This window comes from Myotis myotis, unplaced genomic scaffold (genome assembly GCF_014108235.1).
Source record: "Myotis myotis isolate mMyoMyo1 unplaced genomic scaffold, mMyoMyo1.p scaffold_m19_p_3, whole genome shotgun sequence".
Taxonomy (NCBI): domain Eukaryota; kingdom Metazoa; phylum Chordata; class Mammalia; order Chiroptera; family Vespertilionidae; genus Myotis; species Myotis myotis.
The window spans coordinates 111,258,904-111,286,071 of NW_023416335.1; the positions used below are offsets into that span (position 1 = coordinate 111,258,904).

Consider the following 27,168-nt stretch of genomic DNA (forward strand, 5'->3'; position numbering starts at 1 on the left):
GAATAGTTTAGGTGAAATAAGCAAACCTATTTCCCCTAAAAAATAACCTAAGTGGTAATAAAATGTGTGGTTTTCTGCCAATAATCATTCATTCACAAATCTGATATATGCCCCAAATTAGATTCCAGATACAAATCAGTAGCAATAATTTACCTGTATTACATTAAAGGCAAACTTATCCCCAATTCTTTATTTATTTTAAATTTTATTTTCTTGTTTAAAGTATTACAAATAGTAGCACATATGTCTCCTTTTTTCCTCATTGACCTTCCCCCGGCCTCCCCTACCCCCCAGCACATGCCCTTACCCCACCACCCCAGTGTCTTGTGTCCATTGGTTATGCTTATAAGCATGCATATAAGTCCTTCCATTGATCTCTTACCCCTCCCCAACACTCCCCAGCCCTCCTGCTGTAAGTTGACAGTTGGATCAATGGTTCTCTGCCTCTGTATCTATCTTTTTGTTCATTAGGTTATAATGTTCTTTATTATCCATAAGTGAGTGAGATCATGTGGTATTTTTCTTTCACTGCCTGGCTTATTTCACTTAGCATATGCTCTCCAGTTCCATCCATGCTGCTGCAAATGGTAAGAATTCCTTCTTTTTTATAGCAGCGTAGCATTCCATTGTGTAGATGTACCATGTTTTTCTAATCCACTCATCTGCTGATGTGCATTTAGGCTGTTTCCAAATATTAGCTACTGTAAATTGTGCTGCTATGAACATAGGGGTGCATATATCCTTTCTGATTGGTGCTTCTGTTTTCTAGGGATATATTCCTAGAAGTGGTATTACTAGGTCAAATGGCAGTTCCATTTTTTAATTTTTGAGGAAACACCATACTGTTTTCCACAATGGCTGCACCAGTCTGCATTCTCCCCAGCAGTGAATAAGGGCTCCTTTTTCTCCGCATCCTCTCCAGCACTTGTCATTTGTTGATTTGTTGATGATAGCCATTCTGACAGATGTGAGATGGTAGCTCATTGTTGTTTTGGTTTGAATCTCTCTGATGATTAGTGACTTTGAGCATGTTTTCATGTGTCTCTTGGCTTTCTGAATGTCCTCTTTGGAAAGTATCTACTTAGGTCCTTTGCCCATTTTTTTTGATTGGGTTGTTTATCTTCCTTTTGTTAAGTTGTATGAGTTCTCTGTAAATGGAGATTAAACCCTTATTGGAGAAAACATTGGCAAATATGTTCTCCCATGCAGTGGGTTGTCTTGTTTTGTTGATGGCTTCTTTTGCTGTGCAGAAGCTTTTTCTTTTGATGTAGTCCCGTTTGTTTACTTTTTCCTTAGTCTCTCTTGCCCTAGGATCTGTGTCTGTAAAGATATTCCTGCGACATATGTCTGCAATTTTGCTGCCTATGGAGTCTTGTAGGATTTTTATAGTTTCCCATCTTACATTTAAGATCTCTACCCATTTTGAGTTTGTGTTTGTGTATGGTGTAAGTTGGTGATCTAGTTTCACTTTTTAGCATGTATCTGACCAAATTTCCCAGCACCATTTATTAAAGAGGCTGTTTTGACTCCATTGTATGCTCTTGCCTCCTTTGTCAAATATTAATTGAGTATAATGGCTTGGGTCAATTTCTGGGTCCTCTATTCTATTCCATTAATCTATATGTCTGTTCTTGTGCCAGTATCAGGCAGTTTTGAGAACAGTGCCTTGGTAATATAGTTTGAAGTCTGGTATTGTGATCCCTCCAACTTTGTTCTTTTTTCTCAGGACAGCTGTGGGTATTCAGGGTCTTTGTTTATTCCAGATGAATTTTTGGAGAGTTTATTCTAGATCTTTGAAATATGCCGTTGGTATTTTAATAGGTATTGCATTGAATCTATACATTGCTTTAGGTAGTATGGACATTTTAATGATGTTGATTCTACCAATCCATGAACAAGGGATGTTCTTCCATTTGTTTATGTCTTCCTCTATCTCTTTTTTCCATGTCCTGTAGTTTTCCGAGTACAGGTCTTTTATGTCCTTGGTTAAGTTTATTCCTAGGTATCTTAGTTTTTTTCTGTGCAATGGTAAATGGGAAATTTTTTTTTTTTATTTCTCTTTCTGTGAGTTCATTATTGGTGTATAAAAAGGCCATAGATTTCTGGGCGTTAATTTTGTATCCTGCTACATTGCCAAATTCATTTATTAGGTCTAGTAGTTTTTTGATGGAGTCTTTGGGGTTTTCTATGTACAGTATCATGTCATCTGCAAATAAGGATAGTTTTACTTCTTCTTTTCCAATATGGATGCCTTTTATTTCTTCTACTTGTCTGATTGCTATGGCTAGTACTTCTAGTACTATGTCAAACAGGAGTGGTGAAAGTGGGCATCCTTGTCTTGTTCTTGTTTTTAGGGGAAATGGTTTTAGTTTTTATCCATTGATTATGATGTTGGCTGTAGGTTTGTCATATAGGGCTTTTATTATGTTGAGGTATGATCCCTCTATTCCCACTTTGCTGAGAGTTTTTATCAAGAAAGGGTGTTGGATTTTGTCAAATGGTTTTTCTGCATCGATTGATATGATTATGTGATTTTTGTCTCTGTTTCTTTATGTGATGTATCACATTTATTGATTTGCAGATATTGTACCAGCCTTGCATTCCTGGAATAAACCTCACTTGGTCATGGTGTTATGATCTTTCTATTGTATTGCTGAATCCAATTTGCTAGAATTTTGTTGAGGATTTTAGCATCTATGTTCATCAAAGTGAAGGACATAACAAGAGATAAGGAAGGCCACTTCATAATAATAAAGGGAGCAATCCAACAAGAAGAAATGATTCTGGTAAACATATATGCACCCAATACAGGAGCACCAAAATACATTAAAAAAACTTCTGGAGGATATCAAGGGAGAGATATAGTCTGTAGTTCTTTTTTTTGTCATTTCTTTATCTGGTTTTGGAATTAGGGTAATGCTGGCTTCATTGAAAGAGCTTGGAAGTGTGCCTTCCTCCTGAAATTTTTGGACTAGTAAGTGGAAGGATCGGCTTTTGTTTTTCTTCGGATGCTTGATAGAACTCCCCTATGAAGCCATCCAGACCAGGGCTTTTGTTTGCTGGAACATTTTTGATCACTGTTTGAATTTCTTTGGTACTTATCAGCCTATTTAGGTTTTTTGATTCTTCTTGGTTGAGTTTTGGGAGCTTGTATTTTTCTAAAAATATGTCAATTTCATCTAGGTTGTCCACTTTGTTGGAGTAGAGTGGTTTGTAAAATTTTTTCACAATCATTTGTATTTCTGCGGAATCGGTTGTTTTTTCACCTCTTTCATTTCTGATTTTGTTTATTTGGGTCCTCTCTCTTTGCTTCTTGGTGAGCCTGGCTAGAGGTTCACAAATCTTGTTTATTTTTTCAAAGAACAAGCTCATGGTTTTGTTGATCTTTTGTTTTGATTTTTTGGTCTCTGTTTCGTTTATCTCTGCTCTGATCTTTATTATTTCCTTCCTTCTGCTTACACTGGGCTTTTCTTGTTGCTCTCTTTCTAACTCTTTGAGTTGTAGGGTTAGGTAACTTCTTACCATTGTTTCTTGTTTTTTTTTGTGGTAGGCTTGTAGAGCTATGAACTTCCTTCTCAAGTCTGCTTTCACTGTGTGCCATACATTTTGGATTGTTGTATTTTCAATGTTGTTTGTTGCCATGATGCTTTTTATTTCTTCTTTGATCTCTCTGGTAATCCAGTCATTGTTTAATAGCATGTTATTTAGCCTCCAGGTGTTTGATTATTTTTTTATTGTTTTTATTGTAGTTGATTTCTAGTTTTATGCCATGTAATATGAGAAGATGCTTGATATGATTTCTATCTTCTTGAATTTGAAGAGACTTTGCCTGTGTCCCCATATGTGGTCTATCTTTGAAAATGACCCATATGCACTTGAGAAGAATGTATATTCTGTGGCTTTGGGGTGAAATGTTCTGAAGATGTCAATTAATTCCATCTGATCTAGTGAGTTATTTAGGATTGATGTTTCTTTGCTGAGTTTTTGTTTAGAGGATTTGTCCAATGGTGATAGTGGGGTATTAAACTCCCTTACTATGACGGTATTGTTGTCAATCTCTCCCTTGATATCCTCCAGAAGTTTTTTTTGTGTATTTGGGTGCTCCTGTATTGGGTGCATATATATTTACCATAGTCATTTCTTCTTGTTGGATTGGTCCCTTTAGTATTATGAAGTGGCCTTCCTTATCTCTTGTTATGTCCTTCACTTTGAGATCTAATTTGTCAGATATAAGTATTGTTACCCCAGCCTTTCTTTCATTTCTATTCGTCTGAAAAAACTTTTTCTATCCCTTCACCATCAGTCTGTATGAGTCCTGTTTTCTGAGGTGGGTTTCCTGTAGACAGCAGATATGTCTGTCATGTTTTCTTATCCACTCAGCTACCCTATGTCTTTTGATTGGGGCATTTAATCCATTTAAATTTAAAGCTATTATTGATAGGTACTTCTTTGTCACCATTTTTGTTCTTTACACCTGTGTTCCTTCTTCGCTTCCTATTTCTTCTTTTTATAGCAGACCCTTTAGCATTTCTTGCATTGCTGGTTTGGTGGCAATAAACTCCCTTAGTCCTTTTTTGTCTGTGAAGCTTCTGATTTCGCCCTTAATTTTGATTGATAGACTTGCTAGTTACAGTATTCTTGGATTCAGACCCTTCCTTTGCATGACTTTGTATATTTAATTCCATTCCCTTCTGGCCTGATGTGTTTCTGTTGAGAAAGCAGTTGTTAGTCTGATGGGGGATCCTTTGTAGGTAACTTTCTGTCTCTCTCTGGCTGCTTTTAAGATTCTTACTTTGTCGTTGGTGTTTGCCAATTTATTTATAATGTGCCTTGGCATTGGTCTTCTGGGATTCATTTTGTTTGGGACTCTGTGAGCTTCTTGGATTTGTGTGAGTTTTTCTTCCCAATACCAGGGAAGTTTTCTGTCATTATTTCTTCAAACAGGTTTTCTATTCCTTGTTCAGTTTCCTCTTCTTCTGGCACCCCTATTATGCAGATGCTGTTTCCTTTGTGTTGTCCCAAAGTTCCCGTAGGCCAGTGATGGTGAACCTATGACACGCGTGTCAGAGGTGACACGCGAACTCATTTTTTTGGTTGATTTTTCTTTGTTAAATGGCATTTAAATATATAAAATAAATATCAAAAATATAAATTTTTGTTTTACAACGGTTGCAAATATCAAAAAATTTCTATATGTGACACGGCACCAGAGTTAACCCTACCAGCCCGCTGTACCGATTTTTTAGTAATTTCCGAATCTGCCGCTATACCGCTGTACCTAATTTTCGGTACTTTGCCTAGACCTATTTTCTACAATGTCTCCAAGTTCCATCTTATTCTAACCACTTGTTTGCATGTAACTAACATTTTTCTATATCATGTTGGTTTTTTTCTCTTTAATGCTCAGGAGCCCAGGTATAGGAGACAGTTAGGTTCAGGGCCTCAGGTCTGGTATGGTTAAGTTAGGGTTTCTCAAAATGCTGACACACTGAGCTCAAAAGGTTCACCATCACTGCCTTAGGCTCTCCTCCTGTTTTTGTTTTTGTTTTTCTAGATGCTGCTCTGCTTGGGTATTTTTTCCTACCTTGTCTGTTAGCTCATTGATGTAGTCCTCTGCTTCTTCTAGTCTACTGATGATGCTTTCTATTGACTTACTTATAGCAGCAATGTCATTTTTCATTTCTTCTTGGTTCTTCCTCATTTCCTCTTGGTTCTTACCCATATTGTTGAATTAGTCTTCCATTCTTTTCAGCCACCTTATGACCAGTTATCTGAATTCTTCTCTGACATATTTCTTGCCTCTATGTCATTTACTTCCTTTTCTGGTGATGCCTCCTGTTCTTTCATATATATGGGCTGTTTCTATGTCTCCCCATGATCTCTCTTCTCCAGGTATCTGGTTATGTAGCTCTCTCTCTCCTGCATTGATTTAAAGGCACTAAATAGAACACAACAAGGCACAACACACAAGGCATTGAACACAAATGTATTCACGATACTAATAACCCCAAATAAAAGTGACCACCAGAGAAAAGAGAATTATGGATAAGAAAAAAAAAGGATTGCAAAAGTGATATTGAGAAAAGGAAAAAAAGTAAGAGAGGAAAGAAAGCAAGTAAAAAAGAAGGGGGGGGGACTATTTATATGGGGAGAATACTCCAATAGAACAACCACTAATCCCCAAAAATGTAAACAACAAACACCCAGAGATGAATGCAAACTACAAACAACAACAAATAACAAGGAAGGAAAGGAAAAACAGACGGAAAAAATAAATGGAAAGAGAAACAATCTCACAAACAAGCACACACACAAAAAACAATCTAGTCAACGATCAAACAAACAACAATAGGACAGAGAGAAAGCAAGCAAAACAAAACAAAATAAAACACAAAAACCTATAACAAAAACAAAAAAAAAGAAAACAAGAACACAATAACAACAACAGCAAAAAAAAAGGTAAGAGAGAAAAAAGAAAAAAATTTAGATAGTGAAGAAAGAGAAGAGAGAGGTGTGTATGGACTTAGAGCAGGGGATTGGAAATAAGATATGTAAGTAGGGTGATTTTTTTTAACAGGGGGTAAAAAGAAGGAATAGGTAAAATCTAAAGCAGGAATAGGGTAAGAGAAACAGAACAACAAAATGGGAAAAGTGAGGAAGAGTGTTGGCATAAAGGCAAAGATGAGCTAGAGTAAAATGATGCTAAAGGAAAAATGAAAATAGAATGTAGAACACTAATTTCAAAATAAAATAAAGAGAAAACAAAATGTACTTTTTTAATAAAAAAGGTAAAATAGTAGTAGTAATACTGATTAAAAATAAAAATATAATAATTAAAAAGGTAAAATCAAATGAGGAAAAAAGAAAAAAATTAGTTTCTTAAGTAAAAGATGAAAAAATAAGAATGCAGAGTAATGAAAGTCATTCACTTCCTCTACTGTTCTGTTCGTCATGCCTGTTTCCTGTAGGTAGTCAGGACAGTATGAAGTTCCCTGCATTCCACTGCTCCTCTGTATTGTAAGCCACAGTCCTGATTTTCAAGCAAGCTGTATTTCTTTCTTTCTCAGACTACCTTTATTTGTATTTACACAAGGGTCAATTTGTGATTCAACCCCTGGGTGGCAGTGTTTCTGGATTGACCTCTGTGGTTGTATAAGTCCTCTCTAGCCAGTATTTAGTTTTTGTTTTCCCTGTTGCACTTAATACTGGTTTGGGAGAATGGATTGCCCCTGAGCTGGTTCTCTGAGAGTTACTCCCCGCTCAGATCCCCAGGTTCCACAGAAACAACTTTCTCCTGCAGTCTCTTAGAGTGTCCCCAATTGGGTGATCCTATGTACTGGGCTTTGTAATCAAAAGCAAGGATTTAAAAAGAAAAAAAAGAGCCAGAGTAAGTGCTCGAACTTGTTACTTTTATCCTCTGGGACTGCACGCTTTTTTCCCCTGGCACTAAGCAGCCGGTTTACTGGTAAAATTTCATGGTGCTTTTTTGTGCCCAGTCCCGCTATGGGTTGATTTTTAGAGTTCCCTTTTGCCAGCAGCCCTGCGGATCCCCTTCCACATTTGCGGGTCAGGCTCCAAGGGTCACGGGTTTTGTGGGGCGCAGACTTCTCCGAACCTCTAGATCTCATTTGCGCCTTTCTCTCTCCTGCCTGGATTGCAGACCTCACCTTTTCCGAGGTGAAATCTGACCTTTCCTTGAGAAGGTGGAGAGCTCCTCCAAGTCTGCTTATTTACGCTGCTAGAGATCCAGTGTTTCTGGGTTCGCAGTGTTGTTATAGATTCCCGGGATGTATAGGTTTCCGATAAAAGCCACTCTCCCCTTCAAGATGGCACAGTCTCCCTGGCAGAGCTGGTTGCTCTGGGAGAGATTTCAGCAGCACTGGAGGCTACCTGGTCAGGGGAACCCAGTCCAGCAGTCCCCAACAGTCCCTTGGAGTATAGCTGTCCCTCACCCACAAATATACACTCCCTGTATGTCCACACTCTCTCCTTTCATTCTCTCCCTCTCACACTATCTTGCAGTCTCTGTGATTACAATTTATATAGAAACCTCTAAGCAGAGTTGCTCTCCACTCTCCTGAGGGCCTTGAAGAAGAAAGTCACCATGAGCTCTACAGCCACGAGGAAATTAATCCTTCCAACCATCTAAGGCTCTCCTCTTCTTTAAACAACACACTATCAATTAAGAGTCCTATTCTTTTATTAATTATCACAAAAAAATGAACCTCTATCTATATCTCATATTATATACAAAAATTAACGTAAAGTGGATCATAGACCCAAGTATAAAACTTAAAACTCTAAATCTTCTGAAAGAAAACATAGGAGAAAGTCTTTGTGACTTTCGGTTAGGCAAGGATTTCTTCTGTATGATACCAAAAGCAAAGTCCATGGAATCTGCTATATTGGAAGTCTCAAACTTAAAAGCTTCTACTTTTAGAAAGACATTGTTAAGAAAGTGATCAAAAGACAGGTCATAGATGGGGAGAAAATATTTTCCAAACATATCTGATAAAGGCCTTATAACAAGTATATGTAAAATTGTAATAAGGTAAGTTTTAATGACCTAATTAACAGAGAGTATAAGCAAATTATAAACTCTAGTGCTGATGAGGCAGTAGATAAAATGGATATGTTATACAATGCTGATTGAAAAAAATAATTGGCAAAATGTATCTGGAAGATAATTTGGAAATAATTATCAAGAACCTAGTAAAAACTAACCTCAATAAGCCCACTCTTGCCAAGACTGGTTTGGCTCAGTGGATAGAGCGTCGGCTTGTGGACTGAAGGGTCCCAGGTTCGATTCTGGTCGGGGGCATGTACCTGGGTTGCGGGCACATCCCCAGTAGGAGATGTACGGGAGGCAGCTGATCGATGTTTCTCTCTCATCGATGTTTCTAACTCTCTATCTCTCTCCCTTCCTCTCTGTAAAAAATCAATAAAATATATTAAAAAAAAAAAATAAGCCCACTCTTAGGAATTTATCTCAAGGACATAATGTGAGATGAGTAAGAATGTTCAGGTAGCATTACTTATTAAAGAAAAAAAAAAGGCCCTAGCTGATTTGGCTCAGTGCATTGAGTGTCAGCCTGCAGACTGAAGGGTCCCAGGTTTGATTCCAGTCAAGGGTACATGCTGGGTTACAGACTCAATCCCCAGTAGGGGGTGTGCAGGAGGCGGCCAATCAGTGATTCTTTTTCATCGTTGATTTGTTTCTATCTCTCTCTCCCTCTCCCTTTCTCTCTGAAATCAATAAAAATACCTTTAAAAAAGGGGAAAAAAGGGAGACAACCTATATGTCCAACTGTATGTAAATGTCTTAATACAATGTGGAATTTGATGTAGATTATCTATGAAGCCATGAAAATCACATTCCAAAAGTATTTATTGACATAAAAATGTTCATGATATATTAAGTGAAAAAAGAATGGAAACTAATTTAATTGATGTGATCCCAATTTGGTATAGTATACTATATCAGTATACACATACAGAAAAGAGTAAACACACCAGCATATCAATAGTGCACACTGAGACCAGGAGTTCTCAGGAGGGACATATCACTAGAGGGAGAGGGCAGTTGGGAGTTAAAGAGAAATGAAGGTAGGATTTTACCTGGGCCTCTTTTAGAAAGGGCAGAAATTTGAGATGAAAGTCAAGAAAGAAACTAAGCAGACACAAGGCAGGAAAGCTCCTGGTAATGAAGTTGCAAAATAATTATTTGTTGATAATAATTATAATAATGAATTTAATGAAAATTTTTAGTGAACTGAAAGAATCTGTCTGGTGAAGGAACTTTGGTATACCTGAGTGGAAGGAAAAAATGTTGAAAATTTTAAGTTGGACCAAAATTATAGAATGTATTTAATACCAGTTTGAAAAATTTCAATTTTCTTCTTTAGAAAATGGGAGGTCCCTACATATTTTTTCAATGGGAAATCCATCCATAAAAATGGTGTTTGTAGAGGTTAATCTAGTATTAATGTGTAGGCTGGACCAAAGGGGTGTGTTAATAAAGGCAGTTAGGAGAATATACACACACATGCTTAATAGAATGAGTTACTGCAGCAGTTCCAGGCATGGCAGTGGAGGTGGCAGAAGAGATAGAAAACCTTAGTTGACTTAAAATATTTCTGGAGCTAAGCAGGCTGGGTTTAACTTCCATTTATAAAGCAGGAAACCAGCACGATGGGAGCTGACATGCTTCATGTCAATAGGACTTTCCACTGTCACCTTTAAAAGAACCTCTAAGATTGAACAAAATTATTACTGTACCCCTTAAATTCTCTATCTTGACAGCCTTATTTCATGTTCTATCTCTTATAATTATGGTTATATGTACCTACACAAAATTGTCCATGATCTTTGGTTATGGGTTAATATAATTTAAAAATAAATAAGTTATTGCATTCAGCCTGCCTTATGAACTTAGTCACCCTTAGCTTTGTTTTTAAATTTAAAAAAAAAATCTAATTATTAAAAAAAGAGCCCCTTTTCCTCCATAGGCACATATTTTCCAATTGTTCCTATGGGTAGAATAGCAGTACATTTTTGAAGGAAACAAATCATGGTGTGTGAAGGGAGTAATTTACCACTTGTATTTAAAAATACCCCAGGACAAGAAAGTTTCCATCATCTAAAATGTTTCCAGTTGGGAAATGAAGGGGTTCCTCCCACAGGGAAAAGGGGATCTGAGTAGAGTCCCTGACCATGGATTGAGTCTTAATTATTGCATATGTAATAAAATCTGAAAGCATTTACTGTTATATTTCAATAATTAAAAAATACTTCTATAAGTCTGGATGAGACATAAGGAATCATGATGACTGAATGTAATGTGGTCTCACAGATGGCATCTTGGACCAGAAAAGAGATATTAAGGAAAAACAAAAGAAATACAAATAAAGCATGGAGTTTAGTTAATAATAATTTACTTATGTTGGTTTCTTGGTTGTGACAAATGTACCATGCTAAGATGTTAATAGGAGAAACTGGGTATGAATTATATAACCACTGTCTGTTTTATCTTTGAAACTTTTCTGTAAATCCAAAATAATTTTAAAATAAAAAGTTTATTTAAAATACTTGTGTGGGATAATTACAAGTTTCTTATTCACTACAGACCCATAAAGGTGATATGAACCTACATTTGACTCTTAAACTTCCATGGGTAAGGCATATAAAATTCTGCTACTGCACTTAGGTATAACCCACATTCTCCATTGAGAACACCAGTAGTGTCCTTCCAACCTCAGCTATAATGATTTTGTCTACTCATTAAAAAGTCCTCTTGACTTTTTCCATCTGACTTATTTTGCTTAGCATGATATCCTCAAGATACATCCATGTTGTCACAAAAGGCAGTATTTTATATGTGGGATATAAAACTGAAAGCAACAAATGAACTAATAAGACAAACAAACAAAACTCACAGACACAGACAATAATATGGTGGTTACAAGAGGGAAAGGAGGGTTGGAGGGTGGGGGTTAGAAAAGGATAAAGGGGGTCAAATATATGGTGATAGAAGGAGATTTGACTTTAAGTGGTGAACACACAATGCAATATACAGATGATGTATTATAAAATTGTACACTTGAAATCTATATAATTTTATTAACCAAAGTTACTCCTCAAAATTAATAAAATTTAAAAAGTAAAAATTTATACTGAAGCGATTTTTGGTATTACATCGTCTGGGCACATTTTCCTTGGCAAATACACTGAGACCATCTCCAAAGAGATGAAGGGTCAGCATGGGTGGCTGTGTTGCGTTTCCAATCCTCTGTTACTGCCCTTTTCAGTCAAGCTCTCAGGAAGGAAGGGCAGGATTTGCAAAGATCTGGCCCTCAACTCTCAGGAAGGGAGGAAGCTCTGGCTGCCTTCTTGGTTATTCAATTCCTTCACTTACAGGAAGCAGAGCCCATGGTGAGATGAATTCGAGCTCTGTGCTGCTGGTGAAAGGGGGCAGGCCCATGCACAAAGATGCTCTGTTGCATTTAAATGATCATATTCTTCCACCGTAGATGAGCCCGGTGCTGTGCAGCTTTGGGAGATGAAGTGTACAGAATCACAGAATTATTTCATACCGGTGTTTTCTTTTTTGGGAGGGTAGAGGGGAATGAAAAATGTACTTTGCAAATGATTCTTTAATGTTTATTTTGGCATTTTATGTATAAATAGGCTAAAAGAGACTGTCCTTTATGCTGTAGCTAAGACATTAATTTTTCATAAGCATTTATTATACTTGCTGAATGCAAATAAGGAAACTTCACCCAAAATATTTTATTAATTACTCAGTGAAGTCATTCTATATTTTACAATGATAAGGCTGACTTGTCCTGCATGGTACATTTAATGAAAAATTTTAAAGTAACTTCATTGATGGTTTAATTTCTCAAACTAGTTCAAGTGGCCAAGTGCTGGGGGTCCGGGTACTCTCTAGGTAATACCACAAAATAAGAATCTATTAAAGTAATCCATTTTTTTAAATCAATCACATATGCTATTACTAGATTATAGCATTCAACAAGTCATGACAGACATCAAGCAAGCCATCCTGTTTGATATGTAATTTCATAAATACATGAATAATGTATTACAAAAACTTAAAATTATAAAAATCTATACAACAAATATGTAGTTTTGAAAATTAAGATCTTTATTATTTGATTTTTAACATCTTGGTCCATTTAAAGACATTCTTTCATTGAAGAACAATGTAAGAAACACTGAGTAACACTAATATGAAACCAATGACAGTTAATTTGCTTTTACTTTTAATTGCTTATATTTTTCACTTATAAATTTTAAATAGATTTTCACTGAGATGTAGCATTAAAACTGATGCTGTGATACTAGAATTTCATCTCCTTCCTTTCCAGGAAAATCATTACTACGCAAGACGGTAAAAAGTTATTTTAGCTCTGTGAAAATTAGTGAACAGAAACCTAAATTAAAAAGGAATTGGGCCCTGGCTAGGTAGTTCAGTTGATTGGAGCCTTGTCTGGTATACCAAAAGGCTGTGGGTTCAATTCCCCATCAGGGCATATATCTAGGTTGCAGGTTTGATCCCCAGTCAGGGCATGTATGGGAGGCAACTGAGAGATGTCTCTCTCTTTCTCTTTTTTTCTCTCTCTCTTCCTTCCTCTCTTTCTAAAATCAATTTGAAAAAACAAACAAACATATCCTCAGGTGAGGATTTTAAAAAAAGAGTCAGGAGGCTGGAACAGAGAACTCTTTGGGTCACTAATAGGAGCATCTTGACAGGAAGTGAGGCCACATCACTACCTCTGCAGGAGGAAGAAAAGGTTCCTTCTTCCCAGGTTAACATCTCAGCCAACAGGAGATTGCCATATTGAGCCAATGAGAAGCTCCTACACTTCTTTCAGTTTCCTCCAATGGATTCTTCATTTACAACAGCCCCTCCCAAGTCCATAAGAGAACATTCCTCCATTGTTTCTCTGGACTTGTTTGTGGTTCACCATAGACTGCATGTCCAAAACTGCAATTCTTTATTGTTCCCAAAAAAATTCATTTGCTGAAGAAATATCTGGCTGTCTATGTGTTAAAGGTCATCTGAGAGATGCAAATCAAAACGACAATACGGTACAATCTCACACCTGTCAGAATGGCTATCATCAACAAATCAACAAACCACAAGTGTTGGCGATGATGAGGAGAAAAAGGAACCCTCGTGCACTGCTGGTGGGAATGCAGACTGGTGCAGCCACTGTGGAGAACAGTATGGAGTTTCCTCAAAAAACTAAAAATGGAATTCCCATTTGACTCAGTGATCCCACTTCTAAGAATATATCCCAAGAAACTAGAAACACCAATTAGAAAGGATATATGCACCCCTATATTCATAGCAGCACAATTTACCATATCTAAGATTTGGAAACAGCCTAAGTGCCCATAAATAGATGAGTGGATTAAAAAACTGTGGTACATCTATACAATGGAATACTATGCTGCAGTAAAAAAGAAGGAGTTCTTATCATTTGCAACAGCACGGATGGAACTGGAGAGCATTATGCTAAGTGAAATAAGCCAGTCAGAGAAAGATAAATATCACATGATCTCACTAATTTATGGAATATAATGGACAACATAAACTGATTAACAAAAACAAATCCAGAGACAGAGAAACATTGATCAGACCATCAAACCTCAGAGGGAAGGTAGGGGAGGGTGGGAGGAAGGGGAAGAGATCAACCAAAGGACTTATATGCAAGCATATAGTGGACACAGACAATAGGGGGGTGAGGGCATGAGTAGGGGGCCTGGGGGGTAATGTGGGGATAAGGACACATATGCAATAACTTAATCAATAAAATATTTTAAAAAAATGAAGGTCAGTAGCTCTATTATAAATATATGGATTTATTTTACCATGTGTTTCCTGTTTATAGATGGCACATTTAACATATTAAGAAACTAAGATGCCGCAAAAACATAACATCTAGAAGAAAACACCAATAGAAGTTATTTACAATGTTTGAGTAAATTATTTGGAATTATCTCAAATTTATACAAATCACATCAGTAAATAATATGTTACACTGAATTGCAAATAGCTGCGACTTAATGTTCTCAGAACACCATATGTGTGAGCAATCCTTCACAAGCCATATTTTCATAACTGCCTGAGTGTACTGGGAAGATCAGCTTGTCTTGGGTTCAAGTTTCAGCTCTGCCCTATATTGGCTGCATGAGCATGGGCATGTTGCCATTTCTTTGAAGCTCTGTTTCAGCTATAAAACAGGACTCAAGAATACTTACTTCACTGGTTTTTTATGAAGACTAAATGAGATACTATACTGAGAGGGCACATAGCAGACCTTCAAAAATGTCTGTTTCTTTTTTCCTTCTGCCATTTCCAAATATCCTATCTAATAAAAGAGAAACATGGTAATTAGCATACGACCGCTACCCTTCCCATTGGCTAATCAGGGCGATATGCAAATTAACTGCCAGCCAAGATGGCGGCCGGCAGCCAGGTAGCTGACGCGAACAGGGAGGCTTGCTTGCTTCAGTGACGGAGGGAGCCAAGCTTCCCTGCCTGCCTTGCTGGCCTCTCAGCTGCACTCAAGCAACATTGTAACAAATATAGAAGCTAAACAAAACCCGGGGCTTCAGCCAGCAGGAATGCAACATTGTTTCAAATACAGAAGGTAAACAAAGGCCAGAAACCTGCTTTCAGCAGCGGAGGTCTCATAGCTGGAGCCGAGCCTCAGAGCTAAAGCTGGCCCAGAATAAAAAAAAAAAAAAGGAAAAAAGGACAGGTTGGCAGCTTCACTCACCCACCAGCCTGAAAACGGCCCTCAGCCCCTCACCCAGGCTGGCCAGGGACCCCAGTGGGGACCCCCACCCTAAAGGGTGTGTGACCAGATGCAAACAGCCATCATCCCCTCACCCAGGCTGGCCAGGCACCCAAGCAGGACCCCCACCCTGATCCAGGACACCCTTCAGGGCAAACCAGCCGGCCCCCACCCATGCACCAGGCTTCTATCCTACATAGTAAAAGGGTAATATGCCTCCCAACACTGGGATCAGGGGAGCCACGAGGCCTCCCAGCACCGGGATGAGCGTGACAGGGGGCAGTGACCAAACCCCCTGACCGCCCTGCGGCTCTGTGTGTGACAGGGGGCGGGGCCACAACCTCCCTATCTTCCCTGCTCTGTGCGTGACAGGGGGGAGCTTCCCAACCCCATGATCGCCCTGTGGCTCTGTGTGTGACACGGTGCGGCGCCCCAACCCCCTGATCACCCTGCGGCTCTGTGTGTGACAGAGGGCGGGGCCACAACCTCCCTATCTGCCCTGCTCTGTTCGTGACAGGGGGGAGCTCCTCAACCCCCTGATCGGCCCTGCTCTGTGTGTGACAGGGGGGAGCTCCCCAACCCCCTGATCGCCCTGCGGCTCTGTGTGTGACAGGGTGCGGCGCTCCAACCCCCCCCCCCCCAATAGGCCCTACCATGAGTGTGACAGTGGCGGCACCCCAACCCCCTGATCCACCCTGCTCTGTGTGTGACAGGGGGTGGTTCCCCAACTTCCCCATCGGCTCTGCTCTGTGAGTGACAGGGGGGAGCTCCCCAACCCCCTGATGCGCCCTGCTCTGTGCGTGACAGGGGGGAGCTCCCCAACCCTCTGATGGGCCCTGCTCTGTGCGTGACAGGGCAGAGCTCCTCAACACACTGATCGGCCCTGCTCTGTGTGTGACAGGGTACGGAGCCCCAACCCCCCTGATTGGCCCTGCTCTGTGTGTGACAGGGGGTGGCGCCGCAACCTCCCTATTGACCCTGCCTTGAGTGTGACAGGGGGTGGTGCCCCAACCCCCCAATCGGCCCTACCCTGAGCGTGACTAGGGGTGGCATCGCAACCTCCCAATCCAACCTGCTCTGTGCATGACAGGGGGCGGCTCCCCAACTCCCCAGTCGGCCTTGCTCTGAGCCTGACCAGGGGCTGCACCTAGGGATTGGGCCTGCCCTCTGCCACCCGGGAACAGGCTTAAGGCAGCAGGTCGTTATCTCCCGAGGGGTCCCAGACTGCAAGAGGGCACAGGCCGGGCTGAGGGACCCCCTCTCTCCCCCCCAAGTGCACAAATTTTTGTGCACCGGGCCTCTAGTCTATATATATAAAAGCCCAGCAACTGGAATGGTGGAACAACCAGAACTACCAGAACAACTGGTGGCTATGATGTGCACTGCAGCAGCCAACCAGCCTTATCTGGGTCCCAATTAACTCCACCCCCAGCTGGCCCCACCCCCAATCGGCCCCCAATACCCCATCATTAGTCTGGCTGGCCAACCGCCCGCAGCTCCTCCCCCTCGCTGGCCCAGCCTGATGAGCCCCCTCTAGTTTAAACTGAAGCACAGATAACAAAACATTTTTACTTTGATGAGATCATAGGCTAAGTTAATGACAGAAGGGATGACAGAAGTTGATGAAAGAATTTATCAAAGCAGATAATTGTTGCTTCTAGTTATATTATATAAAAAAATCAAAAAACCAATCAATATTTTATCCAAGCAGAAACTCTTAGGGTCTCCATTAGAACTCTGCAGTTTATGTTCCCACACTGTTCTGGCTCTAGCAGATATAAACACAGTGACTTTGAAATGCTCTTTGTAGAGGTAGCTGAGCAATGTGTGTCCAACATTAGCTTCATAGGAGAAAGGAGAAAGAACACTGGGGTCCTCAAGTTTTCTGCCAACAACCGGTTATTCCAAAGCAAATGGGAAAAGACACTGAGTTAATAATTACTTTGAAACCAGAATCAATCAGTTAAATAAAACCAATTATTGTAGGTCTAACTCATCTATACATCAGACTCTCAGGAACCTCAACCATCCTGAAAAATATGTTTGAGCCAAAGTATAAGAGAAGAATGGACACACTCGCTGGTAGAAAGGCACAGAGTTAAGTACCTGCATTTTACTCAGTGTAAGAGTTTTCTGTAAAATACATACAGCCCTTATGCAACCAAGAGCTATTCTTCAAGTCAACTTCTGAATCAGATATGCATGGTGATGCTTCCTCTTCCTGTCTCACTTCTTCATCCTTGAACCTTATTTCTGTTCCTGCCACACTGCTGACACCTCCATATGAAAGAAGAGATAGGACACATCCAGTGGCCAGGCAATGGCTTTTTTGAAGTCATTTCCCTTGAAGTGTTCTGAGAAAATTACACTATTCATCAGGCTTTCTTTGAAATGCCTTCCTATCTCCTCAGGATGTTAGGAGATCGCCAGTCTTAGTCACCCCGTATACTTTCTGTCTCCCACATGTTAATTATGCAATGCCAATGTGAAAATTCATCTGCGAAAATAAGGATCTGAGTCCCACTTCTGGCTGCTCAGGCAAAGCTCCTTTAGGGAGCAATCATATTTTATTATGTGGACAGCAAATCCCTTCCACTTACTGTATGAGACTGTTTTAAGAAACAATGTCAGAGTGATAATACTTCAAATAGGAAAACATCCAATTGTTTGTGTCATTTAACTTATAGCATGTTTATGTCATCATTAGATATGAGAAAAGGCCCAAAAGCAAAAAAAAAAAAAAAATCAGCAAGAAAACATATGCAGCTGGAAGGTACACAAAATAAAGATTCATTTGTTACTTTATTCAACAGCTAGAATTTTCATCTAATGCATCTTTAGTCCATCCTCCACCAGGTGAGGGTTACGTTCTCCCTCTGGTGAGGGTTATTGTGGTGAGAGTGTTGTTTATGATTTGATAGTTGAACTGCATTTGGTCACCATCTACCCAGGTCCACACTCATCATAGATTAGCTGTTGTTTCATTGGAGAATCCTAATATATAAAAACCCAGGGTCCGTAACGACCAACCAAAGGCTCAACCAAACACCGGAAGTCAGTCCTGCAGTCAGTGCTGGGTTGCCACCGCTGTGGGCGAGGCGACCCAGCACTAACTGCCAAGGGGGCTGCAGATCAGGCCCGGAGAGAGAGACAGGGTCTGATCTTCAGCCTCCATGGCAGCTGTAGATTAGACGTTGCCTCTCTCTTTCTCTCTGGGCTTCGCCAGCAGCCACGCCTCTCTTTCTCTCTGGGCCTGTGCCAGGGGCTGCTGATCAGCCCTGCTTCTCTGTTCAGGCCCAAATATAGGCCTGAAGATGCTGACTGGCATAGAAACCAACCAATCAGAACCAAATCTGGGTGAACTGCAAAGGCAGAACCTAAGGAGGGGGCTGAGGAGGGGTTTTAAGGGCAACAGCTGTTCGGTGTAAGGTGTAGGAAAGTGGTTGGATTTTTTAATGACCAGTTTGGCAATATAGTGTATATGGCTGGCTATCAATCCAGATATAGCGATTATGTATTTTTGTCTGCCAAGAGCATCTCCTCCTGCTAAAAAAGGCCCCCCCCCCCATTTAAGCAATGCTATACTATATAATCTATCTATAATAATAAAAGGGTAATATGCTAATTAGACTGGGTCGACTGGCCATCTTCCAGACGTCCGACTTCCTTCCGGACAAAGCCATGGTGGTGAGGGCTGAGGCAGAGGCAGTTAGGGGTGATCAGGCCAGCAGGGGAGGGCAGTTGGCAAGATCAGGCCAGCAGGGGAAGGCAGTTAGGGGTGAGATCAGGCTGGCAGAGGGAGGGCAATTAGGGGTGATCAGGCAGGCAGGCAGGCAGAGGCAGTTAGGGGCTATCAGGCAGGCAGGCAGGTGAGCGGTTAGGAGCCAGCGGTACCATATTGTGAGAGGGATGTCTGACTGCCACAGGGATCAGGCCTAAATCAGCAGTTGGACATCCCACAATGAGTCCCTGATTAGAAAGGGTGAGGCTGGGCTGAGGGAACTTCCCCTCCATGCACAAATTTCATGCCCTGAGCCGCTAGTCCTAAATAAAATGCCTTGGCCTTTACACCAATGCCAAAGCCTATAGACAAGCCTAAAGGATGTCTATAGGCTTTGATAACAGAAGAAAGTCACTTGGAGTTACCATGGGAAGCTCTCCATGTCCTTCTTTCACAAGATGCTTTCCACAGATCAGAAATAGGAAATTGGTGCTAGGACTGCTTTTTAATGTAAGTGTTGCCAATCCTAGTCAGTTACTAAACTTAGTGTAAAAGTCAGTCTCCTAAAATATTTAATATTAATCTATCAACTATTAAAATGTATTCCACAAGTCAATGAATAGCCACTATAACAAAAGGCTTTCTCAACGCCAACTTCCATGAGCTCCTGCCTGCTGATCTCTGGTTCTTTCATGAGGGTCCCTGCACAGACTGTCTTCACGGGCCACCCCTGTCCTAGAAAGTTTTGTCTTCTTAGGGTTCTCCCACTTTTTGGCCACCATTTCTCTGGGCATTCTTTTGTGGGTCCCATTTTCTAACTATGTTTCCCTGTGAAATTCTTCACCCACTATCCTACTCTCTTTCTGATCTTTCAGTATTTGCTGAGTAACCATATAAATGAATAATTCCATTATTTCTCCTGAGATATTCTACCCTCACTGAAAACCCAGAATATATAAAACTGATTCATAACTTCTCCCAAGTACAGCCTTCCTCTGCTTGAAGAGCTCCTTAGCCAAAGAAAATAGTCCAGACTCTTCAGTGTGGCTCCTGTGGCCCTTGGAGCGATGGGCTCTTGTCTACCTTTCCAGCTTCACCCCAGGGCACTTTCCAGCTCTCTGCTCTTCTCACTGTCAGCATCTTTGTCCACTCAGCTCTTCCTTTCCTGTCTAGCATGAGCCAGCCCATCTTGTTCATCTGAATAACAGGTATCTTAAAACATCACTGCCCTTTGATTACTTTCTGTGACACACCTGTCCACCTTTCCAGCTTCATTAACGACTCCCCTGAGTCCGCCAGCACTTGATTGACATGTACCTCTACTATCTCATTTACAAAGCACTATTATTTGTTTAGAGGTCTGTTTCCCTCTTGAGCTTGAAAATTTCTCAAGGGCAGGACTGTTTTGTGACCCCAGCACAGTACACAGATCCTAGAGGTTTCAGCCCCACATGTTCATTGAATTGAATGGAAATGGCTCCAAATCAAGGATGAAAACTACAGTTCCTTTTTGTTTCTCCTTCTCTCAACAAATATTGAGTCTTCATATATAATTTTGTTTATAATCATTCTTTAGAGTTCCTACTGTGTCTATTTTAGTTCTGGCCCTTTCAGCTTCAAGTCTTTATCAATGCCCAAACTTCTCAAATGCCTCCAAACTTCAAGGATCTCTCTGTTCACAAATATTGCTTCCCCACAGTAACATCAAGTCCCCACTATGATTATTTTGTTACTGGCATGCATGGGATTAGGCTCCACCCACTGGCATTGAGGTCTCTCACAAACTGGTCCCTTCCTACCCTATGTCTCCCACATTGCAGATAAATTTTGTGTTTCGGTAGAAAAGTGTACATTGTTTAGCACACATCTCTCTAGGGCAGCAGTTCTCAACCTGTGGGTCACGACCCCTTTGGCGGTTGAAAGACCCTTTCACAGGGGTCGCCTAAGACCATCCTGCATATCAGATATTTACATTATGATTCATAACAGTAGCAACATTACAGTTATGAAGTAGCAACGAAAATAATTTTATGGTTGGGTCACAACATGAGGAACTGTATTTAAAGGGCCAGAAGGTTGAGAACCACTGCTCTAGGGGTTACCCGATTCTGAGTCTAGGAATGCTTTGAATCTTTTGAGCTATTTTAAAACTGTGTGTATGGTGGATAACTGATGGCAAAGCAAAATAATTTCTGCTTATAGACAGAAAAAATATCTGTCCAGTAAGTTCAACTGACTTCCCTCTCCCACTGTGGAAGAAGCCAGATTTGCCTCTGATTGCACATTCATTTCCACATTCCTGATTTATTAAAGCGTCTGTTTTCTGTGTTCTCTTCTAAACTGGTTGTAATGTCTCTCTTTAATAATGAGGTAGATAAAATCTTTGGCACATGTTCCTTTTATATTTCAATGAGAGTCATGACGTTGCATCTTTCTGAAGGTTATCTTTTAACAATACACGCCTCTGCCCAACTACATTGATCCATTCATCAATCCCCAGATAACTTTAAAATATATATATTTTTATTGATTTCAGAGAGGAAGGGAGAGGGAGAGAGAGCTAGAGACATCAATGATGAGAGATAATCATTGATTGGCTACCTCCTGCATGCCCCTTCTTGAGGATTGAGCCCACAACTCTAGTTATGTTTCCATGTGGCCTGGGATAAACTTTGCAGGTTGCCTCCATCTCTCACTGTTCACATATAAATTTATGGTTTAATGATGAGGGGATAATCATATGGGTCTTACTTGAAAGTTACCAGTGACCAACTTACTGGCTCCCACCTGACTATGTAGAGATGTGTTACAAATCAGTGCTTCTCAAGCTTAACTGTGTGCCTGGGTCACCGGGCGATCTTATTAAGCTGCAGATTCTGATTCAGTAGCTCTGGGCAGAGTCAAAAGTATTACAGCTAACTAAGTGGCAAAGTGGGGATTTAAATTCAGGTTTGTTGAATCCCAAAGGCTATCTCTTTCCACAATGCTGAAACGCAGAAGTAGAGTGCTGAATAATAAATGAGAGATTGTGTTTAAGCCAAATTATTTAAGATAACTATTATCTGCAATGTTAAAACTTAGAAGTATTGTTTCCTCAGAGAATAAAGAAAAAGGTACACTAAACTGGGGAAAAGTAACATCATATTTTTTGAGGAAAAGACAATGACGATCTAACAGGTAGAGATGAAGTATGTAAAATAGAGTGAAAAGTTATGCAAGACAGATGATAAATATTTACATTCTTAAAGAGACTAGTGAGAGCCACAATGTGCCACATTTCCAAAATAATGACCCCAAACATTTATCCAGGGTCTCTGACCATGCGAGCTTCTACCAGGTGACCAGACTAGAGAAGATAGCTCCATGACAATGGAGCCCCCACTCCATTTCAGCAGCGTTTTGGAAACCAGCCAGCTCTGCCAGCAGCCATGCAGCCTTCTGAGACTGGCTGTAGCATGAGCCTGTGAGCACGAACAGCTTATAAAATACAAAATGGAAGTTTTCTCTCTATGGTCAGTCCTTACATTTTTGGTCAGTCCTCAAATGAGTCTGGACTGTAAGGGCCAGAGAATTTTCTTTTTGATTCTACATTAAAGGCAGTTTTAACACCCTTTAGAAAGTGTACTCCCTGTGTGTTCTCCATGAGACAATAAACCCTACTATGTTAGATCAGGCTAAGGTGCCTTCTGCAGTATTTTACTCTGCCCTTGGCACTGAGTGAGGATTTTGAGAACACGCTGTCCTCTTTATCATTAACTGCAGAAGTTCAGAAGTGCCACAAACACATCTCCAACTTCCCTGATATCCTATTATCCTTCATTCTTTAACATGCTTACAGCCTTCCTGAACTTACTGAACCAGAATCTGCCAGATTTGGTTTTACCTACCATTTAGAGTTGGAGGTTCTTTTACTAGTCCTGATCTATTTTCAAAGAACTTTCTTTGTATTTATTTTGTCTTATTTTGTTCATGTATAACCTTCTTGATTAGCATCTAAATTATTATACTGCTTTATAATTATGGTTTAGGTGGTTTCTCTCTCACAGGATTGTGTATTCTTTTTTAAAAAAATATATTTTATTGATTTTTTACAGAGAGGAAGGGAGAGAGAGATAGAGAGTTAGAAACATCGATGGGAGAAGAAACATCGATCAGCCGCCCCCTGCACACTCCCTACTGGGGATGTGCCCGCAACCCAGGTACATGCCCTTGACCAGAATCGAACCTGGGACTTTTCAGTCCGCAGGCCGACGCTCTATCCACTGAGCCAAACCAGTTTCGGCAGGATTGTGTATTCTTGAAGGGCTAACACTTGTCCTAGATTTTGTCTCACTAGGGCCTAGCATTGTTTCAAGCAAATAGTAGGCATTCAAGATAATACAGGATGAAACCATGAATAAACACTAGTGCAGACATCTGATCATCACAGCACAATGAGTCCTCACTTAATGCCATCAATAGGGTCTGTGACTTTAAAGAAAATGACATATAACAAAACCAATTTTACCATAGAATAATTTATACAAACAGGGTTAAGTTCCTACAGAATCTCATCAACATTAGAAGGAAATGACATTGAATGAACCCATGTTATTCAAGGACCTGCTGTATCGTTTATTCAGAAGAATCTAAATAAGAGTTTAGATAGGAGTTCCTTTATCTTTTCTCAGCTTGTTTAATTCTGATATACATAGATTTAGGAAACAATCTATTGAGGACTTACTTATATTATTCCAACACTTTCCAGTTCTTTGCCACTGAAATCAACAGACATTTACTGACTGTCTCCTGTGAGCCACAACTGTAAATAAGCTGTAGGATCAGCTCCCAAGATTACACCCTCTATGAGGAAGCTTGTCATCCAGCCCGTGCCTTTTGTACACTTTGAAATAATTAAAAACCAGAATATAACATATATGACATGTCACATACTTGATCAAATTGCAGGTCTTCTCCACGTTGTAGGGATTTCGTCAATGGCTTTTCCTAGAAAGAAGAATATGTATAAGAAAATTAGAGGCTCTTATATATTACAAGTGAAATGTCATTATTGTTTTAATTTTTCTCATCTATTTCTCCCTTTATGGGATGAAGAGGTGACAGTTTTCAAATAAGTAAGAACCTCCATTACTATTCTAAACTTAACTCATAGTATTTGATCTTTACTGTTGTCTACCTCCTCTTTAACTAAAACATTAGATATCTAATGCTATAAGTTGTACTGCATTTTTCAATGGAAATCACATTATAAAAACCATGTAATTCATTTGACAAATTTTAGTACCTATCTTGGGACTTAATAGATAATAAAATGTTGAAAGTGATACACTAGTCCAAGACCCTAGATTGAGAAACAAAACAAAGTCTAATTATCAGACCAATATTAAGGAATAACCTACAAATCACATGTTTACTAGTAATAATCAGTAAATTTGGGGCATGTTACTTCACTTGCACCACATCTAAATCTCTGAAGAAATAATCTCGATAGTGACAAATGTCTCCAAAATATTTTTTCCTAATCATTACACCTTTGTTTACATTAGAAAGCTTTACCTCACCTTCTAGCATTTTATAACTATTTATTCTTACCTGTTGGTCTTTATTTTGTTTTGTTTTGTATGGAAGTTAATACATATTCAAATCTGGTTTAGCATTAGAAACCATGCAAAAGTTATACATCAAAATATAATGCTGCACTTAGCCAATGTAGCTGTCTTAGGAAGACTCCAGTTACATTTTGCCAGATAGATCCTCTCCCTGACTCACTTCTCTAACCTTCTCCTTTACTGGAAAATAAATGCTATATACCTAAGGTAGATGTAAGCTCCACCTCACTCCTAGATGCAAGTGCCACCTCCACTAGACTATAAGCTCCAGAAATGCAAGGTCCTATATTTATTTCTCCCAGTACTTGAAGTTACAGGAAGAGCATTGCTTGGTAATGGTAAAGTGTCACATTAATCCAAGTCTAGGCCAATGACACCCAGTTTCTTTAAATATGAGGTCCTCTCATTTGGTGTGTGTGTTTCATTGTAAGTTAAAAAAACATTTTTAAGTGTAGAATTCATTGGCATTTGGTACCTTCACAGTTTTTCAAACATCACTATCACCTATTTTATGAGGATTGATTTTAATGTCAAAAATTTTCAAAGAATTTCCAACCACAATACATACACTCACACCTCCAAACATAGGTACCCAATAACAATTTCATTTTTGTATCCATTATATTTAAAACTATGCATAATGACAGAGCTAGTACTATGACTTCAATTATACTTTTATGTATTTATTTATTTTTAAATCCTCACCTGAGGATATGTTTCTATTGATTTTAGAGAGAGAGAGAGGAGTGGGGAGGAGGGAGGAAAAGAAAGAGAGAGATTGAGTGGTTGTCTCCTGCACATGCTCAAGTGGGGATAAAAACCACAGCCTAGGTATGTGCTCTGACTGGGAATTGAACCCACAATCTTTTGGTATACAGGGATGATGCTTCAGCCAACTGAGCCACCTGGTCAGGCCAATGATACTTTTAAATGGCTTTGTACTATGATAGCAACAATACTTGTTTTATCTACATTAGGGAAATGGTAATACATCTACATGAGAGATCACAGTTTACTTGGCTCAGAGATGGTGCCTGGCATACACGTGGACCTATAGAACCTTGCATTAATTCAGAAGTCGATACGTTGGGAATTGGTGGTCCTTCATCCACTACCACCTGAAAGGCAAGAGCCTGCCATAGTGGAGGAAGGCAGATGACCATGTCCTACAACACCCTGAAACTTCCCATGCCTAAAAGTTATTTTTTCTCCACTACTAATGGGGTGGGAATGATGATAAATGTGATGTTTTGTGCTTACACATATTTGCATACATATCAAGGAAGCAACATGCTGCAAGTTTCTTTAGTAGGCAAAGTTGATATGGTAAGTTGTTACCATACACAAAAGACAAATTCATTAACCAACAACTTGGGTTCAGTGCCTCAATAAAATAATATAGCACTACAATACATTTTCCTTAATTACTTTTACACAAATATGCTATCTTTTTTTTTTTTAAAAAAAAATTATTTTTATTGATTTCAGAGAGGAAGGGAGAGGGAGAGAGAGATAGAAACATCAATGATGAGACAGAATCATTGATCAGCTGCCTCCTGCACACCCCTTACTGGGGATTGAGCCCGCAACCCCAGCATGTGCCCTTGACTGCAATCAAACCCAAATCCTTCAGTCCATAGGCTGGATGCTCTATCCACTGAGCAAAACCGGTTAGGGCGAAATTATGCTATTTTAATGATATGAAGACTTAGTTTAAATATCACTTCCCGGATTACGCCCTTCCCATTTTCTCTGGCAGAGTTGCTGATTAGGTGACACATGGCAATTTGATTGCATCTATTCTTGTCAGCATTTCCAAGGAGTTGTAACTTGTCCATCTCCCACATTCCTAGTACACAGTTGGAACTCATTATCAGGGTTAAGCGAATGCACATATCCCTATGCCAGTGGTTCTCAACCTTGGCTGCACATTAGAATCACCTGGGAATCTTTTTAAAATCCTGATTTCTGGGCCTCATCCTCCGGGAATTCTGTTTCTTTGTTATGGGGTGGGGCCACAACATTAGTAACAAAGAAACAGTTTCTGGAGGATGAGGCCCAGAAATCAGGATTTTAAAAAGATTCCCAGGTGATTCTAATGTGCAGCCAAGGTTGAGAACCACTGCCCTATGCTATGGTGAAGACAGCTTTGGCCACTTAGAATCAAGTTCACAATTTGCCATTCCCAAGATTACCTTTGCATCAACATAGATTTTTAGCAGTGTCAGGAGGTTTAAGAGTAGATATGGAGAAGGGACTACCATGCTGGCTAAAACAGAGAAAAAGAAAGGAGGAGTAAAGGAGGAAGGAAAAGAGAAAAGAGAGGGGAAAAAAGGAAGGCAAGCCTGCTCAGCTCAGAGATAGCCATTTGAACACAGGGCGGAGACTAGTAAGGTTTGTGCCTCCTTGAGAAAAGACAACTGCAGAGGTGAGATTCTCCTTGAGGTTCTCAGGAGAATCAGCTGCAGAGAATCAAAGATCTGCACATTCCAGGCATCCTGGTTCTCAAAGA

At 39.9% G+C, this 27,168-nt stretch overlaps 1 protein-coding gene across 23 annotated transcripts in view; it reads right to left on the reverse strand.

The window, feature by feature from the left end:
* FRY (FRY microtubule binding protein) overlaps positions 1 to 27,168 on the reverse strand; it is a 611,006-nt gene that overhangs the window by 293,596 nt on the left and 290,242 nt on the right. For all 23 annotated transcript variants that reach the window (XR_004966082.1, XR_004966083.1, XR_004966081.1 and 20 more), the window contains one exon: positions 23,980 to 24,033. Coding sequence is in view for 20 of the 23 variants with exons in the window: in XM_036299692.1 (XP_036155585.1) it covers positions 23,980 to 24,033 (54 nt within the window). In the remaining 3 variants the exon portion in view is untranslated. The remainder of the gene's footprint in view (positions 1 to 23,979; positions 24,034 to 27,168) is intronic.